At 44.3% G+C, this 10,784-nt stretch overlaps 2 protein-coding genes across 2 annotated transcripts; one reads left to right on the top strand and one right to left on the bottom strand.

The window, feature by feature from the left end:
• The first annotated feature begins 141 nt into the window (after nucleotides 1–141).
• On the top strand, nucleotides 142–4,216 carry nudt19 (nudix (nucleoside diphosphate linked moiety X)-type motif 19). The gene is made up of 3 exons (XM_030415380.1): nucleotides 142–1,072; nucleotides 2,221–2,425; nucleotides 2,672–4,216. Exons 1-3 carry the CDS (start codon nucleotides 293–295, stop codon nucleotides 2,890–2,892), a joined length of 1,206 nt encoding a protein of 401 aa, XP_030271240.1. The 5' UTR covers nucleotides 142–292; the 3' UTR covers nucleotides 2,893–4,216.
• A 4,475-nt stretch (nucleotides 4,217–8,691) lies between these two features.
• Nucleotides 8,692–10,727, bottom strand: LOC115580756 (regulator of G-protein signaling 9-binding protein). Its single transcript, XM_030415381.1, has one exon. It carries the CDS (start codon nucleotides 10,347–10,349, stop codon nucleotides 9,606–9,608), a length of 744 nt encoding a protein of 247 aa, XP_030271241.1. The 5' UTR covers nucleotides 10,350–10,727; the 3' UTR covers nucleotides 8,692–9,605.
• Between the last annotated feature and the right edge of the window lie 57 nt (nucleotides 10,728–10,784).

Genomic DNA, 10,784 nt, shown 5'->3' with positions numbered 1-10,784 from the left:
TAAAAATCGATAGACTGAATAATCAATCATTAATCATTAATCGATTATTTTATTTTTTTTAGGAAACATAATAAAACACACTTGTGGCCTGTGGGTCATTCAGCCTGTAGGTGGCGGTAGCAGCTCGTGTCAGCTGTGCTCGTGCCCTTCCTGAACACACGTCACTTCCACCAAAAACAAATGTCGCGAGGCAGCCCGGTAGAGCAACCTGTGAGTGTAACTTAAAGAAACACTGAGTGAAAATTCATTTAAAAAAAAGCAGACAAACACCACGTCTGCGTGTAGCTGTAGGATGAACACCACGCTGAAGCACTGGAAGGAGGCGGCCACGCTCATCTTAGCCGCCGGCCACAGGCTCGGCGCGGACAGCCTGTCGTCAAGGACACCGCTGTCCGCCGCTCCAGGTGCACCGCTGGCCAGCAGCCATGGGCGCTCACACCTGCCGCAAAGCTCCTGCTTCGATTACGACGTGTTACTGCTCAAACGAAGCAGTAAAAGTGGCTTCATGCCCAACGCGTACGTGTTCCCTGGCGGCATGGTGGACGCCTCGGACTTCTCCAGTGAGTGGCTGGACATCTTCAAGTCTTTCACCAACTCTCCCAGCTTCGGGTTGAAAGGTGTGAAGCAGCCGGTGGAGAGCAGACCTCCCATCTTCGCCACAGACCGGCTGAAGCTGGGCTCTCCTATCCCGGGGGAGGTCGCCTTCCGGATCTGCGCGCTGAGGGAGACGTTCGAGGAGTCTGGAGTGCTGCTGGTGGTGTCCAAGCAGGTGGAGGAAGGCTTGTTGGAAAGCATCAAAGACGATAAAGTGCCACACAGCACAGTAAACGATCTGTGCAGCAGTGAAATCACCAGGTGGAGGACTCTGGTGAACCAGAGCCCCTCCAACTTCATCAGGATGTGCAGAGAGCTGGAGGTGTTGCCCAACATCTGGGCTTTACACGAGTGGGGCAACTGGCTGACTCCCAAAGGTCGATACGGTGTGACGAGGTTTGACACAGCCTTCTTCATCTGCTGCCTGCAGGAGATCCCTCACACCCTGCAGGACGAGAGGGAGATAGTGCGCTTTCAGGTGATCAATCAATCAATCGATGTGTTCCTACAGCACACTCAGAAACTCTCAATAAAGTAAATGGACAAGTAAGTGTGCAGTAAGAAAACAGATGAGATCACTAGAGCAGAAAAAAACTCATTCATTAATCAGTCAGTAGAAGTATAATAAACCACTCTGGTGATTGAATGATTGATTGATTGATTGATTAATCAGTCACTTTTTTCCTTTTAAAGGTGCAAAACAATTCCTGTTTCTAAATATTCTCCACTTATAACCTGTCAAGCATGATAACAGATCTGCTTTCTGTTATGTAATAGCATGATATCTTCCAACGGTCTCAGAAATATATCCCAGTATTAATTATTTATTATTATTACCATAAATATCAGTCAACAAAAATACGAAACCACAACAATCTGTTTGAGTCTGTTTTACATAAGGAATAACAACAGAGGGGTTTTTTTTGGGTTGAGCAGAGGTTTTCTTATATTTCACAAAAGCCAGACTGATACAACAATCAGTATTGTTTTATTTTGGATACATCTATCAGCTTATAAGTAAAAAAGACATTTAAATTTAGAGACAGTGTTTCCACGATATCGTTTGTTTACCAGAGAGCAATGACAGTGTTTCATCTTTAAAACTTCAGCATCCATCGATCACACGCTTTGGAAACATTCAAAGGGATCAGATAGAAATTGTTTGTTTTACATGTTTGTTTTAGCCTACAAGAGTTCTACTAACTATATTATATCACTATCACATTTTGAACTCCCAAATATCTTGTATCGAATGTGATATCCATTTTAACAGCCATGTGAAAATGTCTCCTTCGATTTATTTCTATTATCAAACATCTTACAGAAAAAACTGTGAATTGATTAATGGATCAAATCCATAATGGATGTTATTGTTAGTTATACTAACAGTAACAGTCATACTAATTATTAAAGGGACTCAAAGGTCGTTGAAAAAGTTTTAAAAAGGGACATAAGTAAGTGAGCTGACAAACAAATCTTGTTAAAGATTAACGACTGTCCAGTACAAGGAGTGCAGATTAGGTTGACACAACTAGTGTTGTGGATAATCCAAGTAAAGCACAGTTCAAACATAAATCATTCCTTGAAATTAAAACTGACAGGCGCTATCCCAAATTACTGTTTCAGTGGTCCACGCCCTCTGAGGTCCTTCAGAGCTACCAGGCACGGGAGTTGTGGATCGCCCCTCCACAGTTCTACGAGCTCAGCCGCATGTGCCGCTTCCCCCTGCTGAACGACCTCCACAACTTCTCCAGCCGGCGCGCCATGGAGGGCTGCGAGCACTGGGTGCCCGTCGTCATAAATGATCCACACTACATATCGCTGCTGCCAGGTGCTGATCATCTGTCTCGTCTATTCCACATCCAAACCTGCAGTGAAGCCGAGCAGATTGTCCATTTAGTAAAATATATAGTTAGTGAAACACGGCTGAAAGAACACCTGCTTCCATGACCGTCATGTTACCCATGTTACTCATTTTCTTGCGTATGAGGAGAAGTTTCCAAATGAAACAGTTACATGAGGGCTTATGATAAATTAACTATGTCTGTCTGCTTTTTTCTGTTGCTGTCTTTCCCAGGTGACAAACTTTACCCATTGGACACTTCAGGTGAGGCTGAGACAGATAAGAGCACAGACCCTCCGCAGGAGCATCATCAGCATTCTGGACTGCACCGCATGGTGATCCAAGATCCGTACAGTTTAAGTCTACAGGTCACCATAACGCCCAAGTACAACCATGTGCTCCCTGTCGTGGGACAAGCCTTAGAGAGCAAAGCTGACTCAAACAGTCAGCTTTGACTTGCCCCATAATGCCTCTGTTTGTGGCTGCACAATTAATCGAAATCGCAATACGACTAAGTGCAATATTCAAAATCGCAAAGAACTGCAATTGTTTTATAAAGGAAATGTGTCTCAAAACAGTGTTTTAATGAAATGTTGTAGTGCTGCAGAGATGCTCTGACCTACAAATCTTGTTCTACAGTTATAATAAAACATGTTTGTTTGGCAGAGACCGTCACTTTTTGACCATAACGTGCAGCACTGGCAGACATTTTGAATCGTCATCATAGGGGAAGCGCAGATGGTACTGATAGCATTTACAGTGGCTCTGTTCTACTTGTGTGGTGTCACACTAGAGCAACAGTCATGCCGCAAACTGAAATGTCCTCATCCAGGAAAATCAGGTTGGGCCGGCCAGTCAGTCACTCCTGCAGCTTTTCTCTCACACCATTTTGTTCAATGAAAGGGGTTTGAAGATAGAGAATAAAGCTCTCAGCACTTACAAGCGTGCTAGCAGTCAGTTAGCAAACTTGTCCCATTAGCAGGTCCTGTCAGCCGCTAACAGGACAAGAAGTTCACATAGTTTATTTTGTTTAAAAAGACATATTTGTGCCACTTAACTCTAGTCCCCTAACTGTCTGCAAACCATTTTTATCTTGTGAAACACAACGCTGGCCAGTCGTGTGGACTCATCATGGTGTGTCCAGGGCATTAGCCATGACAGTGTAACCATGAGCTAGTGTGCATAACATCAGGACGTAACTAACTGGAATTCAGCCATCATATATTTGATCATTTACACTTTTGATTTTCCCACTGTAACATGTCAAAATGTACTCAGTGGCAAAGGCATAGTGAAAAACGCCTCATCTGAACATGACTTTAATAATGCCTGTTAAGATTTATTTTACGTAATTTTTTTTTTGCTTTGAGACTTTAATGTGACAGTCACTGCCATCCAATTTAGAGATCTGTGTCTCTACCAGCATCGCTTCTTTGTTTTTTAATATAATGAACAAATGTGCAGTAAATGCCAATGGCCTTATTGTACACAGGACTTAAAGTTTTCCAGGTTTTATTTAGCGCTGCATCTGTGTTTGCAACATGTGTGAAGTGAGGAGGCCACAGAAGGAGGTCCGTCAGACTTGAAGAGGTTCAGGCACTTTGTTTTGGTGTCGGCTGCTGAGTTTCGTTTGATTAAAGGAGATTGTTTCTTAAAACATATAACTGATTAAAAATTTGACTTTAAATCTGACTTTTTATGATAGTTTATTTTGTCAATTATGAGCAGCACTATTAAGAAGTGAGTTCTATGTGGAAATAAATATCAAATTGTTTTATACGTACTGGCTGGACCTTGTCTTTGAATTTTGTTTTGCTCCGCACTATAAAGAAAATACTGCAGTAACCATTTTATTTTGACCAAATTTAGCTTGTAAGTAACCATAGTAACAGGCTGAGTACTAAATATATTAAAAGGATAGTGAGACAACACCTGCAGCTAAATGGGGTGTGTGTGTGTGTTTGTGTGTGTTTGTGTGTGTGTGTTATGATTGCACTCCAACTGAGAGTCCCTCTCAGTTGGAGTGCGTATGTCGGTGGTGCAGGCTCTGCAGGGCCTCCATCCTTACTCCTTTGGGTGACTTCCCTGCTCGCAGCGGTGTCCTTCGTGGCAAACTGATAACTCGTGAAAAATCATCCCTGTCATATGGTTCTTACCCTGTGTCTGACATTTATGGATGAATTAATTATTGAAAGGATCAATTTTATTCATTATTAATTGGCTCTTTTTACAGATGCAGTCTCAAACTGCTTCAAGTTTACTGAAAATGGAGCCTTTGGAAAACTTCTCCCGGGGGGAAAATATTCAGAAACAGGGATTTTTTGGCTTGTGTTGTTCTTATTGGCCAACGTGGCCTCACGATTGAGGTTATATCACTAGCTGTTGCTTTTGCGTACACTTCACAGCCTGCGTTTGCGTTCTGTTGGTGTGGGCGGGTATTTTTTTTGGACAGGTCAGCAGCTGGGCATGGTATTTATCATGGCCAGATTCTACAGAGTGAACACAATGGACATTTCCCTGTGTAGCATTATGCTTACTTGTAATCACTTGGATTAGTCTTGTGCTCCAGTTTAAAACACACAATGAGGATGTACCTCTATATCCTGGTTATTTACTTTGATTTTTAATCGCTCAATGTGGAGAAATGATCATTAGTAAGACCGGCATGCTGGTACCATAAAAAACAAAAGCAACACTCCATGGACGACGACCTGCTCACTCTGTAGATATTAAAAGCTTACTCTGAGGGAACAAATTATTCCCTAATGACGACATAATTATAAATATTACATTTCTGATAGGTCCCCCTAAATTCAACACACTAGACCTTTAAGACAATCAAGTAGATCCAGTGTAATGCAAACTGGTCAGCGTTCATCTTCAACTGTGAAAATCTAAATCATTTCTTAAAACAGCTTCATCTTTTAAAAACAAACAAATTACATATTTAATGAGTCTAATTTCTGGCCATCATTCCTCATCGTTTTACACTTTAGATGCTCACATCCATATATAGAGTGATCGCATCTATTGATCTTGTGTGTGTGTATTATAACGTTGCTCCTGTTTTAGCCAGGCAAGGTACCGTCAAGTCCCTCTGACCTGATCTCAGCTTGATGACAGAACAGGAGAGCCCCACTCAGTCTAGTTTCCATCTTTTTTGACACATGTCAGCTGCCAGCCTGGAGGAGGATTCTGAGCTTTGCTCCCCCCCGACACCACCACCACCACCACCACCTTCTGTCCTCACACCACACATCTCCTTCTGCTTCGTGTGCTCTGTGTGTGGGATGGCGGTGTGGCAGAAAGGGGGTGAGTCGAGATAACGCCGCTCAACCTCCTGTGCTGTTTGCGCTGGATAGTCCGTTGAGGGTTTCTATGGCAACTCACAGCCTTGGAAACCCACCATCTTCGTCCAGATGAGGCGATGATGCAGCGGTCTGTCTCTGCCAGAGCTGCGGCTCGCCTCCCTGTGAACCAGTCTTCTGTGTGGCTTATGGGGTTTTTCCGAGAGATGGAGTGAGGCAGATAAATGGCTCTGTCATGCATACATTCTAATAAATTTAAAAAAAAACACCTCCAAACAGCGAGTAGAGGGAGTGGACTTACTCACCTGTGAGGGGGTCAGTCTTTATACCTAATGAAGCACATGCTCTAAAACTTTGATGCCGGGGCTATTTTGAGGAGCAGCTTACGTAACAGACATTGCAGCAAAAAAAAAAATCCTTTTTTTACAGTCTCAAAGTTGCACCGAGGTAGACTTTGTGCGTGAACATTCCCCCATCTCTTGGAGGAAAGTGCAGCGTTTTTTTCAGGAGTCTCCACCTCGTCCACTATTTTAAACCCTCTTCCTTTTTACCTCCCCATGTTTAATTAATCGCCCTCATATTTTTGGAATCTCCGCATGACAATGTAAGTCTGTCGTGAATTCTCGAGAGGTTTCATGACTCATTGTTAGCAGAGAGCTCGGCGCCTCTGTGAGATGACAACAAGGAGAAACAAGATGTCAGAAAAGCCTGCGATGTGAATCGGGTGTGAGCGCGGCACGCCACTGATGTTTTAGTTCCTCTTTTTTTCACGCATCAAAGTCCTGCCCAAAAAAATGCGCACGGCTCAGTGGCCTCCGTGCTTTTAGGGAGTCGAGTTCTCTTTTGCGTTTTCAGCGTTTTACTTTCACGGCGTTCTATTAATGTTCCTAACCTCCAGGGGCTGAAGAAGACGCAGACAGACTGCAGTCAGAGTTAAAAACACAGTGGGAAACAGGAAAAAGGCATTCAAGTAGCCTGCTGAATGCACATTTAATGTCCCAAGTGACTGCTATCTCAACTTGAATATTTTACACTAAGATAGGAAGAAATATAATGTTGCTGCACATCCATTACTCCCGCAAGGAGTTCTTAAAAGGAGGTGACTGTAATTTAATTTGATCCTTTTAGGTCCATACAAACCAGCAGCTTGCAACGACTGGCAACCGGATGGTCTTTAAATGCCAGCGGTCTATTTGCTGCATACAATTACTGGCTAACCTCCTCGAGGAGTGGAGGGGGGTGGTCGTTCAGAGTCGATTTTGAGCTCATCTGACGTGCAACCATCGAGCTCTGAGCAGCTGCAGCACACTTTTTTTTTCATTAGGTCTCACGTCGGAGAAAATAACTCAGCATTTGTGCAAAAATGATTCTAAGAGCTGCTGACGTTTTCGATGATCGCGGACTTGGTTGCATATTCGTCCTACTGAGATCGCTCTGTCCAACTGCAGAAGCATCTTACAGTAACATCTCAGCACTGATAGTTTAAGACTTCTTTGAGGAGTATTTGTCAGCAGCACGATAAGCTCTTTTGTACTATCGTTTCAATCTCACTTCCACATTTTCACCTCGACAGATTTCCACAGAACATCTTCTCTTTCTCAGTCTGCTTTTTAATTCAGCTCCTGGTGCAGACCTTGTAAATAGTCAAGCAGCGCTGTTCTTTTTCATGAATTCCTTCACAATAAGGAGCCATAAACTGTATAAATTATGGAGAATGTACTGGGTTTTTTTTATCGAGTCCTCTATTGCTGCTGGTCCCTGAGAGCTACAGAAGCAAACACTATGTATGACCTCATTGGAACATGAAAAGTCTTATCTTATCTTATCTTATCTTATCCAGTTTACATCAAATTGAGGCTATGCTGCACCCACAGGGGGATTTGTGTCAAATAAATCATACAGTTTTGGGGAAGAAATTAAGTGTAGAAGTTTGAACATTAACAGTTATTTTGGAACAGAGTTTTAAACATGTTCCATGAGCTTTACTCTTCAATTACTGTGAAAAGAAGTCACCCAAAGGATCCTCGCGGTTGTCATCAGGTGAAGGGAAGGTGGGAGTAAAGTGACGTGAATCAAAGTGACACTTATATTTTTGGCACACTAAATTACCTGCCCACTGAAACTGCATTTCTTTTTTGTTCTTCTTTTTTTTAAGGTCAGTCTTTCTAAGCCTGTGGTCGTCCAACGCAGAGCACAATCATTTGCTTTTCTTGCATCCTATATCATGCAATCACACATGGATTTTCTCAGTTAAAAGCAGCCACACTCTTGCAAACGAGCAACTCTCCGTCAAGGTTCGTAGATAGAGATGTCATACTTTATGAAACCCTGCATGACCCAGGACAGCCGTCCAACCATGGAGTCCCTGCCACCGGTGAGGCTTTGGCTCTTACAGCTTTCAGCTCACCTACAGTATGTGCTGTTCCAGAAATACCTTCAAAGACTCTTAAAACTAAAACCATTAGGGAGTTAAAGGCATCTGTGCTAGTCTTGTTTCCATTTTCAACCCGACCACTATTTTAACACCAAGGTGCTTACGTGCAAGTCAATAATCCTCTGCTACAAAAAAAAAAAACACAATCCTCTGTGTACATCTGACGTACTGTATGTATGTCAAGCACATTACTATCTGCTCTCATCTGAAACCATTAGCTTTAACTCACAGGCCTTGCGTTGCATTCATCAATCCGTGCAACAACAACAACAACAACAACAAAAAAGCTTGGAGCTACTTCTGCAAAGCGCAAGCCCGTTCTCAAGTGTGTTGCAAAATTTTATTATAATAAATATACTTATGTATGTACATTATCTGACACAGCCGTCTGTATAAACCCCTCTATTCACACGTTGCGATGCATACATTCAACACTGTTTGCAACAAAAAAAAAAGAAAGAAAAGAAAAAACCCTGAAAAGGAACATGAACAAGCTTACAGTGAAAGGGTGCACTGATAAAAAGAAAAAGAAAAAAAAAAAAAAAAGAAACAAACAAGAAAAGACTGTGGACAGTCTCTCAGGTCCCAAGGCTCCCATGAAGCACACTGTGATTCAATGCGATGAAGTAAAGATGCAGGCCTTCTACAAGCTGTCTGTGCAGATTCTGATATTAAAAACTGTGCTAAGTGGAGTGTGGAACAGTGCAGGTTGGATCACATCCAACCTGTGTGAGGTGAAGAGCTTTTAAACTGCAACACTGGCTCTATTTCTCTCTCTCTCCCCCCCAATATAACAGGACCCTATACTTCTGTCACTATACTGCGGAGTGTACCCCCCCCCCTTGCTCGCTTTCCTGGAGCACATCTGACTGTGCTGGATTGAAATTCATAAACTGAAAGCATCAATCAGCAGAACATCAGGGGGAATACTTAAGTGTAGGCTACATTTACGCTTGAGCTTTTCCACTAATCCACTTGGATTACGTGTTGCTTGTATCATCCTGATGGCCAGACACTGTCACGTAATTTCATGACTTTTTTTTTTTTTTTTTTTTCCTTTTTTCCTTTTTTCTCCCCCACTCTTCCAAAAATACCACAACAAACCCCCCTTGGCCTCTCATTAACACTTGGCTAACGTCCATTCTCACGCACACTGGCCTATATGTACTTTTTTTTTTTTTTTTTTTTTTTTTTACTTTTGTTTTTGTTTTGTTTTTAAATCTAGTGCAACTCCCTTCAACTCCACCGAATACATTCACAAAATCCGAGAAAAATGAATAACTTTCGTGTGTCCGCAATTTTTCAGCCCCTCGTGCCCACAGTTCTCCGCCGGCTCTGAAGCCACCGGGGCGCGCTCCGGTTGGGCTGCCGCGCGGGGAGGGTGTCCATCAGGGTGGGCTGCTGCTGTTGCTGCTGGTTAGACAGTTCAGGACATGTTGATGACCAGGTATCCCAGAACCACAGCGACGGTGATGATGACTAAGAAGACGAGCACGGCGCAGATGGAGGCGAAGCCGGCGTCCCTGTTGCCGCCGCCTCCTTCCTCCTCCTTGGGCTCCTCCTCGCAGATGGAGATGACGCCGACCGAGGAGTTCCCCACGCTCATGTTGGACTTGAGCTCCGCGCCCGCCTCCTGCTTCGCCTCCACGGCCCACGGCGCCACCTGCACCTTCATCTCCATCTCCTCCATCATCTGGGTCACCTGGGAGATCTCGGACTGCAGGTCCCGCAGGTCGGCCGTGTCGATGTTGCTGTCCGCCTCGTACTTCATGTTCTGCACGCTCATGGCCCGGGCCGCCACGGTGGTGGTGCTGCCGGTCATGCCCGTCTGGATGAGGTGTCTCGTCGGCACCTTGAGGGGGAAATCCTGCCCTATCTCCAGGGACCTCTTCATGTCCACCTCCAGGAGCTCCATGCTGCTCGAGAACAGCACCCATAGGCGCTCGTACTCGGCCCGGTCCTCCTTGCTGATGCTCTTGTCTTTGAGCAGAGAGGTCAGTTTAGTCCTGTTGGCCACGGCCAGCTCCTGGGCCTTTTTGCGGGTCCTCTTCAGCTCCTCTCGCAGGTTCTGCGAGTCCGAGGTGCTTCCCAGAGCGATCACCAGGTGCCTGTAGCAGGCGGTCACTTTGTTCAAAGCGTCCAGCATTGTTTTGCACTCGTCTTTCCCCATGGCTGCTTGGCAAAACAATCGATCTCCCCGTCAAAAGAAAAAGAAAATATGAAATGATAAAACAAAAGGGAAGCCTGGAGAGAAATGGCGAGCTGTCAGTGACGGCGCCTCAGCCACTGTCCTTTAGTTTAGTTTCCACAGGAGCTCACCCCCACCTCTGCAAATCCCCTCAACGCACTAGTGAGTGCAAATTCCTCTCTATCCATGCTCCTTCCTGTCTGCAAGCAGCCACTGAGAGCGGCTTAGAAAATTAATGCGACCGTAAATGGCTTTGGGCAATACCTTTGCGCTTCCAGGCTCGGGATCAGACAGCGCCGGAGCTCCTCTCCTGCAGAGCGCGGAGGCTGACTGGATGTGAAACAATCCAACCGCTCTCTCCCCCCACCCACCCACCCCACTTTTGTTTTTTCTTTTCTTTTTTTTTTTTTTTATGTA

This window comes from Sparus aurata, chromosome 4 (assembly GCF_900880675.1).
Source record: "Sparus aurata chromosome 4, fSpaAur1.1, whole genome shotgun sequence".
In the NCBI taxonomy this organism is placed as follows: domain Eukaryota; kingdom Metazoa; phylum Chordata; class Actinopteri; order Spariformes; family Sparidae; genus Sparus; species Sparus aurata.
The sequence above is the reverse complement of the archived record's forward strand: the minus strand, read 5'-3'. Positions and strand labels throughout refer to the sequence as shown.